The sequence below is a fragment of the Curcuma longa genome, chromosome 2, assembly GCF_044706935.1.
Source record: "Curcuma longa cultivar G26 ecotype Majalengka, Jawa Barat chromosome 2, ITB_CL_G26_1.1, whole genome shotgun sequence".
In the NCBI taxonomy this organism is placed as follows: domain Eukaryota; kingdom Viridiplantae; phylum Streptophyta; class Magnoliopsida; order Zingiberales; family Zingiberaceae; genus Curcuma; species Curcuma longa.
The window spans coordinates 5121540-5139757 of NC_133862.1; the positions used below are offsets into that span (position 1 = coordinate 5121540).

General features: G+C 38.5%; 3 protein-coding genes across 3 annotated transcripts; 2 read left to right on the forward strand and 1 right to left on the reverse strand.

The window, feature by feature from the left end:
- The first annotated feature begins 4390 nt into the window (after positions 1–4390).
- LOC141822192 (putative ubiquitin-conjugating enzyme E2 24) lies at positions 4391–10518 on the forward strand. The gene is made up of 10 exons (XM_074709627.1): positions 4391–4733; positions 5427–6025; positions 6289–7767; positions 7925–8062; positions 8179–8316; positions 8400–8630; positions 8696–8759; positions 9422–9561; positions 9758–10069; positions 10146–10518. Exons 3-10 carry the CDS (start codon positions 6301–6303, stop codon positions 10416–10418), a joined length of 2763 nt encoding a protein of 920 aa, XP_074565728.1. The 5' UTR covers positions 4391–4733; positions 5427–6025; positions 6289–6300; the 3' UTR covers positions 10419–10518.
- Positions 10519–12365: 1847 nt separating this feature from the next.
- Positions 12366–15378, forward strand: LOC141821762 (uncharacterized). The gene has a single exon (XM_074709120.1). It carries the CDS (start codon positions 12379–12381, stop codon positions 15118–15120), a length of 2742 nt encoding a protein of 913 aa, XP_074565221.1. The 5' UTR covers positions 12366–12378; the 3' UTR covers positions 15121–15378.
- Positions 15379–15721: 343 nt separating this feature from the next.
- On the reverse strand, positions 15722–18067 carry LOC141822075 (large ribosomal subunit protein eL43z). Its single transcript, XM_074709495.1, has 5 exons — positions 17978–18067; positions 16515–16554; positions 16331–16419; positions 16054–16136; positions 15722–15962 (listed from the first exon to the last, which is right to left on the reverse strand). Exons 1-5 carry the CDS (start codon positions 17978–17980, stop codon positions 15899–15901), a joined length of 279 nt encoding a protein of 92 aa, XP_074565596.1. The 5' UTR covers positions 17981–18067; the 3' UTR covers positions 15722–15898.
- Positions 18068–18218: the final 151 nt, after the last annotated feature.

An 18218-nucleotide genomic window follows, 5' to 3' on the forward strand; every position in this document is an offset into this window, starting at 1 on the left:
ACGCATTTAACCACAACGTTCCTCTAATGAAACACAATAGAGAAGAAGGATCCAGAACCCGCCAGAGATGGCTCTAATTTAACCACAACGGAAAGAACGAACCGAGCGCGACGGCGGCGCCACCGTCGGATCCGCTGGGTCCGCCGGAGGAGGCGTGGGCGAGAACGGCGAAGTGGCCCAACCCGCCGGACCCGCGCAACCCGGACCCCGCTGTGCTCCGCGAGCATTGGCAGTACGCCACCCGCAGGTTCAGCCGCTGGTCCACGCGCGCCTGGGGCGCCGCCTTCCTCGCCGGCCTTTCCCTCTTCGCCGCCGGATGGATGGTGAAGGGCGCCAACCCCGTACTCGACCCCTCCGCCTCCGCCGCCGCTGACCGCACGCCGTCGACGCCCTCTTCCGATCGTGCTTAGGGTTCCGTTGTCTGTCTAAGGGCCTGTATGTATAGCAACTCTGTATGAGAAGCTAAATAAAGAAGAGCTTTTATATGATCAAAATCTTCTACAAATTCTAGAAATTTGTAAGTTCATTTTTTTGAAAATTTCCAATTTTGAAGGTGCAAATTGATTTGCAAATCATTTGCACTTCGAAAATTAACACACTTTGATTGGGTGGAAGATTTTTTTTTAATGATTTTCATCAAAATAAACTTTTTTAAAAAAAATAATCAAATAATATCAGCTTAGAGTTTTTGCACAAAACCCACGTGAAAGAAGACAGGCTAAGAAAGAGAACTCCCACGATACTAACCATCTAAGAATACATAAACAAAAAATTCTATAATAAGGATCTATTGAACACCGTCTTAATCGCAATAATAATTTTATCATTATATTATTATATTAAGACTCCCTTTACTTATTAAAAAATATATATATATTGTTCATGTTGAGATCATTTTTCGGATGAGTCATTGATCACTTGGCTTGTAGATTGACGGTCAAGTGGCATCCACATGCAGCGAAGGATGAGGATGATGAACTCTGATATGCTGTCAAACTCTGCACAATAAGAGGAAGAAGAGGGTGAGAACGGAGGTCAAAAGTGCCCTAGCTCAACCGTTCCGACGTTCAAGTCAGCTCCTTAATTGGAGAAGGAGAAAAAATGCGAAGAGAATGAGCATTTAATTTGTGAATCTATCTGTGTGCGTACCTATCTCCGCGAGATGGAGGGGAGATATATAAATTTATGTAAGAGAATAATGCAAAATTGTTTTATCTTAATTAAGGAGTATATTTTTTGAAAGAGATCTTGTCAGAACGAGATGTCTCATTTGAGTAGGGAGAACATCACATCATTGTCGCAGTACTGAAAAAGTCTTATCACCCATACTGATACGACATTAACCTACGTTATCATGCTGAATTAATGGGGTGATAAGCTACCCGATATATCATATGATTGCATGTATCCTTCTGGCAACGGCCTGATGAGGGATTGATCGGAGCGGAATTGGTTGAGCGCGTCATGTGGCACTGAGGAGGCGAAGCATGGTCAACAGAGAGAACCTAAATCGAGGTCAACTGAGACAGGCCTTAAGGCCGAGGACTTTATGCAGTCGGGAGGAGACTCGGTGGCACGGCTTGGACTCGAAGCTTAGATCCGACTGTTGAAATGGAGTGAAGCTTTGAGAAAGGTCGGGTGTGAGATCCCGAACTGAGCTAAATGCCAAGTTGGATATTGTATCCTGACCTAAACTGCTCCCGAGTGGGGTCGTCGGCCCGAATTGAGCTGAATACTGAGTTGGAGTTGCCGAGTCGAGGCACGAGAGTAAGCCAGTTAGTCTTAGAATCATGTCTTCTATCTGACATATCATCGAATCGAACCATATCTTGATCTTCTAGATCAAGTCATACCGATCCATAATATATATGACAATATAATTTCCCATCAAGTTAGATTTTATTTGCAATCAAATCTATTTTTCATCGTTATGCCAATCAAAGTTCATCGAAGATATTTAGTCAAAGAGAGATGCAACGCAATGTATCTATCGTGTCCAGCTTCTTCTGCGCACGCTCAGTCACATTGGACAGCCACAACCATCCGTCTGCGAGTTGAAATATTTTTTTTAACTCAGTATAAATATAACTTTTTAATTTTTTAATATATTTTTTAATCAGATTTAATTTTTCAACGGATCCGTCTGATAACTCTAATTAAAGGGAAAAAAAAAAGAATGGATGAACACGGCACTCCACTGTGCGTGTTGCGTTTAGGTCAACAAACGAGTTTCCCTTTTTCCTTTTGCATTAGTGAAAGCCTCGCGAAGTCCACTTTTGAGGATGCACGATGGATATGCTCAGGGATGTGCGAGTTGCCATTGGAGAATATCCTTCTATATGTGCTAGGTGCAATTCCATGGCCCACTAGAATATTCTCTGTTCAGCTTTTTTTTTAATTTTTCCAACATTTGATTTACCTTTTAAATTAATTTTAGTTGAAGAAGAGCTGATTTAATGATAAAATTATTATCATATAATCTTATAGTTATGGATTCAAATTGTAAAAATAACCTTTCGTAATACAAAATAAGATTACATATAAAAAATTCAAAATAAGATAAGACCATGTACAATACAAGCTCACTTTGGACCAACTAATAATGGTCAAATAACTTGTATCCATCTAATTATGTGCCGATAATTTGACTTGAGACTAATACTTTGATCTAATTAACACCATTTTTATGGTACCTAACATGCCATAAATAAAATTCTTGTTGAGTTGGATGACAAACCCACTAACTATTCAATACATAGTGACCATGGATCCTTTACTCACTTTTAATCAAAGTGGCAACAAGCACTCCAAAAACTTGTCATGTTTTCAGCTTTAGGTATTGTGCACCAATAGCAACAAGTGGTGAATAAAAGGTTTCTTTTTCAAAAAACAAAAAAAATTAAATAAATAAAAATAAAGTCTTGTTGGAGTTACACAAGGAGGTAGGTCCCTCTCTAATTTTTTAATGAGTGATTGAGTGAAGAAAGAGTGTATGCCAATATGAATCTGATCACTTCATGATCTCTCCACTTCATTTCTCAACTCCAAGTGCCTTTATTTTTAATAGAAAACACATATTTGTAGGAAAAGATAATGACCTGTTAGAGGCCTTTTGTTAGGGGGATAGTTGAGCTAATTATTTCTATGGCTTTCATTAATTTTGTATTTTTTTTATAATTCAGCCATCCAAATTCTAGTGAACTATCTGCCGCTTATTTCACCTATTAAATAAAGTGAATAATTAATGCCTCAAATTTTTCATTCGCTGAATAAATTCAACAATAATATCTCAAAATTTTCATTCTGCTGGAAGAAAATATCTAAGCAGCTATTAAGTACTTTTGAGAGAATCAAAAAAATAATCTAGTCAAAATCAATAGGAGGGTTCACGAAAGAATAAATAGTTCATTTTTATCCATTTATCTCATCTTCTATGGCGAGCATGAATCAGCTGACTGACCTCAATGGTTGGAGTAAGGAAAAATCATGGCAATGAAATGCCTACAACCCTAATGTCAACGAGAAATCGTTGGGCCAATTAAGGGAAAAAAAGTGACCAGCGATAAACTGCTTGTGCTATCGCACTTTGGTTGTCACTCAGCTATTCAACCTCAACTGTAGCTTGAGCATTAATCAAGCATCCACAATTCTCATAGTTTCTTTCATGTGTGCTGATGTTGTCTCAAATCATAGGTCATGAATGATGTTGGATTAATCATAAATTGCATAGCAGATGAGTATAAATTGTGTAGCACAGAACTAAAATTGTTACACATAGGAGTTAAATTGTATAGTCAAGAAGTGAAATTGTTATGCAATTTTTATTCGACCGACTGTCCGACTGACTATCCGATCGACTGTCTAACCAACTATCCGACCGCCCCCATATAATAGGGCGATTGATTATCCGACCGCTGTGATATATTATGCTCATAATGATGTCAAAGTGACAACAATTAACCTTAATAAAAAAATTATAAATAGTAATTCTTGCTAGTATGGTACATGATAAAATATTTAAAAAAATAATAAAAGAATTAACATTTAAAATTTAAATGACATAAATATTTTAGAAGTCAAGTTTTAAATTTATCCAAAAAGATGAAAATTAATCTTTTATTTCTTATCTTTTAACACAAAAAAAATTTGTCAATTAATTTTTAGATATTGTTAAGGAACCTAAGAAACTAATTTTTCGAATAATATTTTATAAATTAAGATAAATTATGTCACACTAAATTGCTGATAAGATTTTAGTGCAAATTGGGGTGTAAACACGTATAAATGCATGAATCCATGGTAATGGATAATTTGCTTCGAGGGCCCTTGACCTGCAAAAACCAGTTTGAGGGAAGAAAAAGCAACGAGAATATCCTCACGCATATTACTCGACGCATCACCGCCACCGCCCAAATCGCAACATCCTCCGTTTCGTTTGCTTTTACGTATAAATTAATGGATGTCGAGTCTTTTCAAATAGTGCGATCTCTCCCCAGTCCGACCAGTGCACGAAGTGAACCCACCAGAAGTTCCTCTGCGGCGGAGGAGGAGGAGAAGCGGCCAAAGGAGGGATCTTTTTGGAGTCGACATGATGGGTCGCCTCCGGAATGGCTCGTTTAGTTTTGGTCGAGGAGGAATCGGATCGATTGACTGAAAGGAACCAAAAAGTTCGCTTCTTGGCTTCTCCTCTTCCTCTGACGCACGCCCTCCGAAATGGAGTTTGAAGTGATGCGGTATGCCCTTATTTTGTAATTTTATTTTGGTATTACGCTCTTTTGGGGGGTTCTGCATCTGGTTTTGGTTCTATAGATAATAGATTACGTATTCTCCAGCAAAATTGTTTTTTTTAGGGTTTTATGGTTCATCATTGTGGGTTAGTTTTGGGCGAGTATACGTTTTGGTGCATAAGCTAGTATGGTTTTTAGGAGCAAAGTGTGCGCTTGTTTTCTTGTAGACAACTTTTTGACTTGTTGTGTTATGGGATGAATCAGATTGCGATAACAATCCCACTCAATGGTTTCCTGATTTGTATGAGTTTGGACATTTAAAACTCTGTCCGCTGAGCAGTTCGGTTCTTGTGGTACGTTATTACTTGCATCTTTGTTGAGCTTTATCAAGAAATTGAAGACTTGCCATTCACAAAATGGGTTAATTTATCATCTGAAATTAGATCAATTCCTATTTTAGTCCACAAGTGTATGGTTTGCTGAGTAGTTTAGTGATATCTTTATTAATGTGTTACTATTTACTTGCTTTCTTTCTTCGAAGCAAGTTACTAAATCCTTTTGATATTCTTTAGTTTTCACAATTGAGTTATAAAACTCATCCCAATTTGTACTATTTGATTTTGCTCGTTAAGTGACTAGTGTTGTTTTCTTTGAAGTGAAAAGATTTAGTGTGTTACTCTTTATTCTTCTCATTTGCAGGGGGCTGGTCCATCCATGAAGGGCTACAGCGAAAGTGCTTCTTTCTGTTGAGCAAGTCTCCATTGGCAGAACGTAGCACAGAAATATATCTGGGGACATCTCCTTTGGCATTTACTTAGCACCTTTTCTAGTTGAAGCATTCACTATAAGCAAATTAGGATTTCAAGGACTTTTCAGAATAGGTATATGTATGGTATACTCTCCTGTAGGGCAAATCTCCTTTGGCAGAAAGTCTTTTCTGGCAATTCTCCCTTGGCAAGAAATATTTTTCTGCAGTTGGGCAATTCTCCTTTGGCATCTGATTGTCAGTTTTTAGCTCTCTCGGGCAAATCTCCTTTGGCAAGTGGTAGTGTCACTTCATTCGCTTGGGAATATCTCCTCTAGCTGCTGATTCTACAACTTTCTTTAGTTACTGGGAAAATCCCCTCTGGCAATAGAATTGGTTGCGGTGAAGCTCCTGCATCTATTTATCTTCCTCTTTTTCAGCCATTAGCTTTCTGGCTTAAGAATCTCTTTTAGTTGATATCATTAATTGAAGATCAAAACATATTCTCAACTTGGTTATCAACCTTGGTTTGTGAAGGAGAACAAAGTAAAAGGTAAGCAACTCCTCTATCTCTTATTTTCCTCTCTGTACTCCCAATGTGTTCTTTTCCTTTAAAGATTGTCAATATTTTGCTTCTAATTTAGTGAAAGATCAATGATTTGGTATTGTTTCGCATACTGTCATGAAAGTAATGTTAACTTTAGCAAGTGAATTTTATTATTTTCATTGAGTCCCATCTCTTGATAATCAATGAGACCGAGATGATGAACTTATCTCAGTATTTGATGTTGAAATATAATGGCTTATTTCTTATAGGTACTTACAACTATGGATGTACTTGTCATAGACTCGGATAGTGAAATCTATTCCGAAATCAGCGACAGTGAAGACTTAGATGAAAGTGAATCAACATATGGGGGACATGCTCAGATTATCCTGTCGAGTCTTGATGAGAGTATTGATAAAATTGATGATTTCCTTACGTTTGAAAGAGGCTTTGTTCATGGTGATGTTGTCTGTTCTATAACAGATCCCTCAGGGCAGTTGGGTCGGGTTGTGGATATTGATATGGTTGTAGAATTGGAGACGATTTCTGGTGGATCGATCAAGGAAATAAACAGCAAGAGACTTAACAGATTTAGATCATTTGATATTGGTGATTATGTAGCCCATGGTCCGTGGATTGGAAGGGTTGAGAAAGTATTTGATACGGTTACCATTCTCTTTGATGACGGGGAAAAGAATGAAATTTTAGTCAGAGATTCTGTCGATTTGGTTCCTCTCTCTCCAAGACTTGAAGATTCACCATTTCAGCACTATCCAGGACAACGCGTAAAAGTCAAATGTCCACACAATTCAAAATTGCCTTCGTGGTTGTGTGTTTTAAAGGAGAACCAAGAGGAAGGCACTGTCTTCCAAGTGGAAGTAGGACTAATTTGTGTTAATTGGATTTGTTCTGTCATTATTGGACAGAACATTCTTTCATCAACTCCTGCTCATTTCCAATCTCCAAATGATCTCACTCTCTTGTCATCTTTTTTGTATGCTAATTGGCAAATTGGGGATTGGTGTGGACTTCCAGTTGATTATACCCATAATCTTCAAGACAGTGCAGAAGCTAAACAACCTCTGCGAATGGCACCAATATATTCCATGGAAATGCATAAGAAAATCGAAATGAGAAGTCAAGAGATTTACTTGATCACAAAAACAAAAAGAAAAGTTGACATCTTGTGGCAAAATGGAGAAAAATCAGTTGGTATAGATCCACAAATGTTGTCACCTGTAAACAATATATGTGATCATGATTTTTGGCCAGAACAGTTTGTTATGGAGAAGTCGGTACCAGAAGATGTTTGTGCTCCAAGGATCCAAAGGCTTGGCATTGTAAAAAGTGTGGACTCATATGAGCGTACAGTTAGGGTAAAATGGATAGTACCTGAGGTTAAACAAACAGTTGATTGCATTTGCGGATCCACCGAAGAGATGGTGAGTGCTTATGAACTGATTGAACATCCAGATTTCTCACATTGCATTGGCGACATTGTGGTTAGATATATTCCTCATGTTGAGATAGTGAATGAAAATCTCAGAGATATGCAGTGCAAAGACCTGGTAGCTAGGCAAAGCAGTTATCCAAGAAACAATTCTTTATCATGCGAAGAAACTCTTGGACAGCACACCGATGATAGCCATAGAGACTTTTTTCAAAGTTGCTTATCATGCATAGGAACCGTTATTGGTTACAAAGATGAATGTGTTGAAGTGAGATGGGCTAGTGGTCATGTCTCCCAGGTACGTATTCACACTGTTATATCTTGCAAGATCAATTTGACTCAATTGAAAAGCGATGATTCATTATTACCTCCTATTGGGATTCATTGTTTTCTCCAACTTGTCAGTATTTTGGTCAGCTAATGTTAGCATTTTAAAACTTTTTTGTGATTTTCAGGTTCCACCATATGAAATTTTTGGACTGGATAAGATTTCAAGTCTTACAGTGCCGTCGTCCAATGGGGAATCTTCTTCCACAGCTATCAGCAAGGGTACTGCTGATCAGCAGAAACTACTATCAAACAAGATGGAAATGGTATATGATATGCTTTGTGAATTTACATACCACCATTTGTTGCTAGGGGCTAAAGAATACTAATAAAATTTTACGTACACAGAATTTTGACCTAATTGCAAATATTTGTTTTCTAGATTTTTGAGAATGAGGATTGTGCAACAAAGTCATTGAAATCTGTCAAATGTTTGTTTCCCGGGGCAGCAGTTGGGTTTCTAACAAATGTTGCTAGAAATTTCTTTGGCTTTTTGGGTTCAGATTCTCTGGGTGTCTCAGTTGAGTTTTGCTACTTTAGCAAATATGAATTCTAAGATTGACTGTATAATGACTTAAAATAACTAATGGAGTCCCAATGCAGAGTGCAGAAGACTATCAACACCAACTTTCGAATAAAGAACTTCAATTGGACCTTAAAAAGAGTCAAATGGAAGTTCTGGCTCAAGAAGCAGAACCATCTGAACATAACGATGAACTAAGTATTTTACCTGGAGAAGTTAGACCAATGGACTTTAACAAATTTGATATGGTCAATGATTTCTCTGATCATCATTTTATCAATGGAATTGGCAATGGTTCAATTGTGTCCCAGGTAAATAAGTTGGTTGAAGTCTCTAGACTATTAATTTCGCATGACAAGACTGTAATTTTAATCAGGTTAAAAGAGGCTGGTTCAAGAAGGTACAGCAAGAATGGAATATCCTGAAAAAGGATTTGCCAGGTTTATTTTTCACTTTAAACTTTCTGTGTCACTCGTGGTGCATGATATATATATATTTTTGTTTCTTGTATTTGGCCCGTTGTATGCTAGGATTTCTCTTGATATGATGGTATTAATTGGTGGTTTAATCAAGTTTCATAAGTAAGCCTTTGAGGAATGCCGATACGACTGCTATGAAAATATTTTTCCTTATATAACACATACAAAAATGTTAAGGTAGTAAAGAATTGAATGCTAACATGGATACATGGAGTTTACGAGGAGAGATTAAAATTAAATACTACTATCTGACGTTATTTAGGTGTAACTCCATAATCCATTGCATGATAAGGTGAGAGAAACTGGATTAAGAAGGTATAAACATGTTGAAAGATTGACTAACAAATACTATAGTTAGATAAGTTCAATCAATGAAAGTTAAGGGTGTGAGTGATTGTAGAAGATAGATCAAGGACAATTTTGTATGACAATTAAAGATTATTCGAGAGTATATTACTACTGATGTAACTTTATCATAAAGTTTAACAGAGGGGATAAGATCCACGTAACCAACTCCAATTGTCAGGACTAACAAGGCTAGACTATCTTTGGTTATGAAATGCTTATCATGTTTCTGATCTTTATATTTCCTCAAATATTTGACATTATGCATCCTTGTGCAGATACTATCTTCGTCAGGGTTTGTGAGGAAAGAATGGATCTTTTGAGAGCAGTCATTGTTGGAGCCCCTGGAACTCCGTATCACGATGGGCTATTCTTCTTTGACATTTTCTTTCCTCCAGATTATCCTCATGGCCCCCCTGTGAGCATGCTAATCTTCTTCTTCTGCTTAATTTTGAGCTGAATAGCTGCTAAATTAATGTTGCCTTTCTATTTTGTTTTTCTAACATATACGGAAAAACTCTATCTGAAGCATGAATTCCTGAACTAATACAATCTAAGTCAAGAAAACACATTCAGAATTTTTATAGGCGAGTGATCGTTAATCTGTTGTGCAGGCTGTTCACTATAAGTCCTGTGGCTTGAGGTTAAACCCCAACTTGTATGAATCAGGGAAGGTTTGTCTGAGCCTTCTGAATACATGGACGGGCACAGGTACTGAAGTGTGGAATCCTGAAAACTCCACCATTCTTCAAGTTCTGCTATCCCTTCAGGCACTTGTCCTGAATGAGAAACCATATTTCAACGAGGCTGGATACGATGAAGAGATTGGAAAAGTCGGGGCCGAGAAAAACTCGATCTCATACAACGAGAACGCATTCCTGCAGTCATGCAAGTCGATGCTGTACACGCTGCGCAGGCCACCTAAGGTATATACGAGTCTACTGTCTTCCATATTTCATAACCTTGTGGAACCCAGTTGAGTTGTTTCAATTTGAATTGCAGCATTTCAAAGCATTTGTAGAAGAGCACTTTGCTAGAAGATCACATCAAATCCTTATTGCTAGCAAGGCGTATCTAGAAGGCGCGGAGGTTGGACATGCTTTCGAACGGGAAACAGTGTCTGATGAAGGCCGCTGCGGAAGTTGCTCCACTGGGTTTAAGATCATGCTTGCTAAACTTATCCCAGAACTCATATCTGCCTTCAGTGAAATGGGGACCGATTGCACTCCCTTCCTCAACCAAGGGAATGACCCAAGAGGAGAGGATTTCGAATAGCTTGGTGTTCTTGTAAGTTTCAGTGATGTGTCTCTACGACTTGTAGTGAATTATGTTGCCTCTGTCACTCGTTCAATCTTGTAATATATTGTGGTGTTGGCTTGGCCCTGTAGGTTGGCGCCTTCTAAATCATCGGCCCCATCAAGCTTTGGTCTCTTCTACCCGTGCGGCCGCAACGGTTCCTAGATTAGCATGCTTTTCTTTTCTAAGGATCCTTGTTTAGCATGCTTTCTTTAGCTCCAACATTTGGCAAGCCCTAATGCGAGATTGACCCTAATGATGCAGCCTAAACTAAGGGTGACATTGGCAAACGGCTTGACAATGTCAAAGGTACGGTCTAACAACTATCGCTTCTAACGCACTACCTTGTGTGTGCAGTCAACTGGTAGGTGGTACTTTGCTCGTGTGGTCACTTATGTGACTCGGTTAGGGTTCGCGTGACAACCTACGTGGACATTCTCTCATTGAAAGTGCCACAGTATTACATTGGCAAATTGACCTCGATAGTTTTTCCATCACTGTAGAGTTCTCGGGACTTCAAATTTGGATAGTTCAGTTGTGGATCTATCAACACAACTTTTCTCTCATTTGATCCTTCAACAGTGGATCTTTCAACACAACTTTTCTCTCCAAATTAAATGCCCAAATATGTTTCAATTGGGGATTGAACTATAGTATTCTAATGCTTATGTTTGGATGGGATGAGAGAATGTTTATTAATGGAAGGGGAAGGAAGGAAAAAGGAGGGGGAAATAAAGTATTTATATTTCTTCTTGTTTGAAAGGGATAGAAGGTTTATTAACGTAACATGTGTTACCTTGTTTGAGAGGAAAAAAAGTGGAATGAAAATTAAATATATAAAATTACAAAATATTTTCATTTCTTAAAAAGGACTAACATATGTAGAGGACAGATGAAAAACTATAAAATTCTATCAGTATTGCATGTAGAAGTTGAGATATGAAAATCCTAAAATAGACAACATATGCTCTTTGTATAACTCCCTGTCCTTGGAAGAGAAAAAGAAGATTAGAGTTACCTATATCTCTATCTTCTTGAATTTTATTCTCAAAGAGATTTGCAACAAGGGTCGATGTCGACTGTCATGGAGTGTGAGCGGTTGAACACCGGGAGGTGATGACGAGCGTTGTGTGAAGAGCGACGGTATAAAAAATAAGAAACCTAAACAGATAAGTTAATTTGAAAATTAATATTTTAAAATAAAAAATAAAATAAAATAAAATATTTTAATTTTTCATTCTCCTTCTTTATATTGCATGAAAATCAAATTAGAAGTGTAATGACACATGCAAGATATGGAGATGGGGTCCATGCCTTGTGTGTGTCATACTAAGATTTTATGCTGCATTTTCATGGAGTATATTGCTCTATCTTAAATTAAAGGGTAAAAAATTCTCTTTTTCTTATAAAAAAATGATAAATTCAGTTAGTCAGTCTATGGACTCAATCCCTGGAGGTGGCCAGTCCGGTCCTACGGAAGTTTCTCACCGACCACCAGGGTAAATCAGGAAGCGCATACGGCAGCAGCCAATCCAGATGCGTAGCATCCTTTGATTGCAGCCCGATAAACTTAAGCAGTGAGGGTGTCATCAGGTAATTTGAACACCATCTATATATATTTCATCAAGTTCACGGCGGTGAAATAATAAATTTTCACTGGGAAACGCATTGCGATATTTTGTAGAACCAATCAAGTAATTTCGAATCCTGGCGGAAACATTTCGTGATAACTGCAGTTTTCCGCATTTTTCATAAATGATCGTGAGAACTTAAAAATTTTTTATAAAGATATTTTGTAGAACCAAAAAAAAAAACCGTATAAAACAGTTTGTTATGTTCAATATAACGGTTTATAAATGTTGAACGTCGGTATCACCGTCCGTCCTGCCGGCTCCCCCCTCGTTATTTTCACCCTCGCTTCGCGCTTCCAGCATCGTCGATGGCGATGGCTTGCTTCTCCCCTCTCTTCAGGGCTTCTCCCGTTTCCGTGATCGTCATCCTCCTCCTCTCCTCCTCCACTTCCTCTTCGGATGTCCCCTATTCCGATCACTGCTCATCCGTCGTCTCGGAATCCGCCGCCTCCGACGACGCTTTGGATCCCTCCACCTCCGCACACTTCCAGCTCTCCTCGGGCGTAGTTTTCGGCGCAGACGCCCTCCTCGGTGGAAACTTCTCTGTGCTCCCGGCGTCCTTCTTCTTCCGCCTCCGGTCCCTCCTTCCCACCCAGACCCCCGGCGTCCTCCAGATCGCTGCCAGTCTCATTCTCCTCTCGGGAGGCAGCTCAGTCCGCGTCCGTGGAAGGCATGTTCTCGGCAGCTCTGATGTCCACTTCCACCAGGTCCGGCCTCGGCTCCCGCGGACCTTCTTCCACCGCGGGATGGTAAGCTTCGATCTCTCCGGCTATTGGTCCGAGGCCTCCGGTAAGATTTGTATGGTGGGGAATGGTCGCGGAAGGTCGTTACAAGGTAACAATCTCCAAGTTTCTGCTGTCTTGAAGCTCGATTATCCCAAAGTCGTGAACATTACTTCGAGCTTGATCAAGGGCAGTTTGCAGAGTCTAGACGCTTCTGGTAGTTTGAATCATTTCGATCAAATTTCGGTTTTGGCATATGCTCGTGGGAAATATGAGTACACACAGATCTCTCGCGCAAAGAATTCTTGCAATCGAGTGAACGCTGTGTCTCTAGGGCTTCAATCTCGCTCTTTATGCTCCTATCTGAGGAGCCTGTCGATGGTGCGGTTTGAGTTGGATTATGAAAAGAATTGTTCCAAGAGCTCGTGCGGGCCTTTTGCTCCGGGTTCAAGATTTACTCCATCCACCATGTCTTTCCATCAAACGCAATGCTCTGATGATGGAATGGTACATGCCTATGTTGGTTTCTCAAATTACGATGGCTTCTATTCGGGTACTAGCTTGATCCCAGGGAAGGTGCTAGTTAGCGAGGGGTTTTGGGATCCTGTAAAACACCAGCTTTGCCTTGTTGCTTGCCGTATACAGAACTCTGGACATTTGTTGGAGGAATCTACTGTTGATGCTTGCACAATTAGGATTTGCTTGTGGTTCCCTGCTGTATGGTCAATTGAGAATCGCAGTATTTCTGTCGGGCAAATATGGAGCAACAACAATGAGAAAAATTCAGGATATTTTGACCCAGTTTCCTTCCGGAGCATTGACAATTATATGGGTTCTCTTCCCGGCTTGAATTACAATTACACTAGATTGGAACTTGCAAGGAAGTCTTGTGTAACTGACAGCTCCAAAAGTGCTGGTAAAAAGAAGTATCCTGATGGAAAATCTCTTCGTGATTTTAGATTTGATGCATCTGCTAGAAATTCTCAGGGAAACTCAACTTGGTGCTACTTTAACCCGGTTTCAATAGGGCAGACAATCTATGGTAACATGTTTGTGCAAGACGAGGCATCTTTACCTGTCTCAGTTAATGTTGACAGTCATAGTCTCCAAAACATAAGCTATGAGATACAGTTAATGCTATCAAATTCATCTTTCAGTATGAATAAAGCAGAAAAGATCTCAGCAGAAGGAATATACAATGCTCACACAGGATTGCTTTGCTTGGTTGGTTGTCGTGTTGTTGCTCCCTTAGCTGCTAAGCAGCAAATGAAAAGACATGAAACAATGGACTGTGAAATAATTATTAACATCCAACTTGCTCCTTTGAATCGCAGGGAAGGGGATAAGATCAATGGCATAATTAGGAGCACACGAGACAATAAGGATCCATTATTCATTGAACCACTTGACATTACTTCGTCAACTATCTACATAGAGCAGGCAACTCAGTCAATATGGAGGATGGATGTAGAACTTATCATGGTTATGATTTCTCTCACATCTTCATGTATTTTTGTCGGGCTGCAGCTCTTTCATGTGAAGAAGAAACCAGAAGTGCTTCCATCTATATCAATTATTATGCTTGTCATTCTCACTTTAGGGTATATGATTCCTTTGGTGCTGAACTTTCAGGCTTTGTTTAGAACAAGTTCCAGTCAGAATGTTTTCTTATGGAGTGGTGGATGGCTTGAGGTAAATGAGGTGATAGTAAGGGTAGTAACGATGATTGCTTTCTTATTACAGTTTCGTTTTCTCCAACTTTCATGGACAGCAAGATCAAGCAATGGGGAAACAAGGGATCTATGGCTAGCAGAGAAGAATACTATCAAAATCTGCTTGCCTTTGTATTTGGTTGGAGGATTAATTGCCTGGTTGGTCCACACCATCTATAGCCAAGCTCGTGTAAGAAGAGGACCTCTTTATGTTAATCAGCTCCATGCTTCTCTTTGGGGTAGTTTAATATCCTATGCTGGCTTGATACTTGATGGCTTTTTGCTTCCTCAAGTTATTTTCAACGTATTCTCCGGCTCCAAAGAAACGGCCCTTGCGCCTTCCTTCTATGTCGGAAACACTGTTGTCCGAGGACTGCCTCATGCTTACGATGCTTATAGGAGTCGCTATTACGTTCCTCCGATGAACTCATCCTACATATATGCAAGCCCATATCAAGGTTTTTATTCAATGGCATGGGATATCATTGTTCCCTGCGGAGGAATCCTTCTTGCAATGCTACTATTCCTTCAACAGAGGTATGGGGGTTGTTTTATCTCTCCTTCTAAAAATACAGAGCCAAGATCTTACGAGTTAGTTCCTGTAGAGGCCTCTTAGTATACAGACAAGGCATTTGCCATTACATGAATTCTACTTATCTGAAAGAAAGAAAAGGAAAATGACTTTGGTGTTGCACACTGGGGCGTTTTGAATCAGCATCAGGTAATGAAACTTCTTCTTTTTTATTAATTAGCTCGATTTTCTGTACACGTGAAAAATATAGTTATTGTTCATGATATTTCACACATTAGCTTGTCAAGAACTTAATTAAATGTCTAGGAACTGCTCGTTCTATCAATCAGTTCAGTTTGCCAAGTTGGTATGTTTGATTTCCCATCGACTAAATGTGTTTGATTGTGCCTCAAGATATCGTTATCACTGCACATTCCAAATGTTAAAATGCATTATGTACTTTTGTGCTCGATATGTTTCATTTCATTTTATTTTGTTTCTCAAACTAATGTCACTCATTGTTCATAATACGGGTAAAATTGTCCACCTTATAGAGCTGAAGGATGAGGAAATAATTTGATAAATATATTGAATTGAGAGTTGAATACTTTGTAATACTTTCATTTTATAATATTAATTATAAATAAACTTATATTCCACTCTTTATGTTGCTCACGATTTGATTAAAAACAACTAGATTATGAGCTAAAAAATAATCAAACAAGCATATGCCAATTCATGTAACTGGACAACAATAAATTAAGAGCGTATTGCCCAATCCAATCTTCAAATATTGACTTAGAAAACAAACTTGTTCCAACTTGCTTTGTCTACTTAGTTTCAGACATCTTTCGACTGAAATTCTTAAAGACAATCTATCGCACTACGATTCAGTTTGCTCCCTCAAACGACGAATTGTGCTCCTCACAGTGACAGCACTCGCAGTGCTGCAAAGATAATGAACTCTTACAAGTTACAGAAGAACAAAATAAGCATTGAAAAACAGCAAGCAACTTCAAAACTCTTATGAATACTCACTTCAAGGTATAAGCACCACCAGCCTTAACCTTTCCACAGTCTTTGCATCCCCAAATTCCAACTGCTTTTCTTTTCACAGCAAACTAAGAGAAGAAATGTGCAGAGATAGTCAAACAGAACATACAATCAAGCTTCAGAGGTCGTGATAGAACAGTTTCGATAAAATAAGCCTGAACTTGGCCATGTTCAGAGGGTTGCAGGACTTAAAATGATACCTTGGCATATGCAATTTATCTTTAGATGACATACTTTAGTAGAACAAGATTAACAATTGTACCTTCCCACAGAACTCGCAGAAGTACTTAGCATGCTGTGAAACTTCCATTTTCTTAATTTGCTTGCGCAAACTAGCACCATATCTGGTACCTGAAACAGCAAATGAGAATCACATGATGAAAAACCTCTTTAGCAGAGACACATATATCAAAGGAATTGTAAATGTAGCTTGAGGTGTAGCATACCGTATTTGCCGACAATGCCAGCCTTCTTCGTGCGCTTCGTCTACATCCAAGTTAAACAAAAATGTCACATGGTGAAGACTAGAAGAAGAAAACTAAACCAATTTTGAACATACAATACAATAAATAGTTACGCTTTGTTTGGGAGGAGATGAGGGAAGGAAAGGGGCGGGTAAATAAGAGAAAGGAGAATTTTAACTCTTATTTGAAATGGAGTGAGTTAAGTAAGGGAAGGGGAAGAGAAGGGTAAGCTTTACCCTTCCATGCTCATGAATCGTTAGAATTTCTTACACTTCGATTTGGGATATAAGAAAAGGGAAGGGAACTCAAAAATATTTATTTCAATTTTATCCTTATTTTAAAATATTAATTCTCAAATTAACTCATCTATTTAGATATCTGATCTTTGCGCCGTTGCTCCTCACACAATGCACGCTGTCACCGTCCAGTATCCAACTACTCGCACTCCACGATGTCGACGTCGGCCCTCATCGCAAATCTTTTTGAGAACAAGACTCAAGAGGACAAAGACAGATAATCCTAATCTTGTTCTTCACCTCCAATGACAGGGACTTATCCAAAGAGCATGTATTGTCTACTTTAAGACTTTTTATATTCTAACTTTTACAATGTAATATTGATAGAATTTTACAATTTCTCTTCCGTCCTCTACATACATTGTCTTTTTTAAAAAGTGAAAGTATTTTTGTACCTTTATATATTTAATTTTCACTCTCCTTCTAAATAAGGTAACATATGATACGTAAATGAACCTTCCATCCTTTCCAAACAAAGGAAATATAAATATTTTACTTCTTTCCTTCCCTTCTCCCTTTCCTTCCCTTCTCCTTCCGTTAATGAACTTTTTCTCACTCCATCCAACCCTTCCCCTTCCATTAATGAACTTTCCCTCACTCCATCCAAACAAAACGTTAGTGGTTGATATGTTAATGTGGGGTTAAACAAGACACTCACACACTTCATCTACCCTCCTCAAGAAACATAACTGTCTAATATCGAAATATCTGCAGTTACTCAGACATATCTCTTCCAGTTGCAGATAAATTTGACATATAAGATAACTATGGATCTATAATATCAATACTTTAGTAAACAGTGAAAAAATACAGGTTAAACAAGCTTTCCTAAGGATCCCTTATATTTTTTTGTTGTTTTAAATTACATAAATCTAAAAAATCCTCCGAGAAGGGATTCTGCATCAATACCAACGATATGACTAGATAGTTATTTGAAGAATAGCTACGGTCATGCACATTGGCACAATAGATCGCAAATCTGAGGCAAAAGAAGTTTTCCAACAGCTTTGGCGTTCTTCAAAATCAAATTTTGACGAAATCGCAGTTACAGTCGTCTCAAAGACGGGTGAAAGAGGTGAAACAACAAATAGGAAGATACTTGAATAACGAGAAAAGATCGAGAAAGATATCGGAGACCAAAATGCTTACCATCGTTAAGGGAGATTCAGCAGGCGATCACTGCTCCGCACAAAGAATTGTTGCAAAGAAGAGCGCCGACGAGTCCTTTGAATGTCCAAACCCTAATCTATTTGACCAATACTTGGATAAATCTCGTCCGTTGGATGCTCAATTTTATAAAAAGTAAAAAATAATTAAAATAATTATATAAAAATATTAACACTTTTACATCAAACTCCTTTTTTTTTTGTTTCTAAATTAAAATTTTCCC

Coding starts and splice junctions, on each gene's coding strand:
- LOC141822075 (XM_074709495.1), bottom strand. Junction 16,420..16,514: donor TGGCATTGTCGGCAAATACG/GTATGCTACACC, acceptor TTGCTGTTTCAG/GTACCAGATATGGTGCTAGT. Junction 16,137..16,330: donor TCTGCGAGTTCTGTGGGAAG/GTACAATTGTTA, acceptor TTCTTCTCTTAG/TTTGCTGTGAAAAGAAAAGC.
- LOC141822192 (XM_074709627.1), top strand. CDS start 6,301: ATGGATGTACTTGTCATAGACTCGGATAGTGAAATCTATTCCGAAATC. Junction 8,631..8,695: donor ATGGTTCAATTGTGTCCCAG/GTAAATAAGTTG, acceptor AATTTTAATCAG/GTTAAAAGAGGCTGGTTCAA. Junction 8,760..9,421: donor CCTGAAAAAGGATTTGCCAG/GTTTATTTTTCA, acceptor ATCCTTGTGCAG/ATACTATCTTCGTCAGGGTT.
- LOC141821762 (XM_074709120.1), top strand. CDS start 12,379: ATGGCGATGGCTTGCTTCTCCCCTCTCTTCAGGGCTTCTCCCGTTTCC.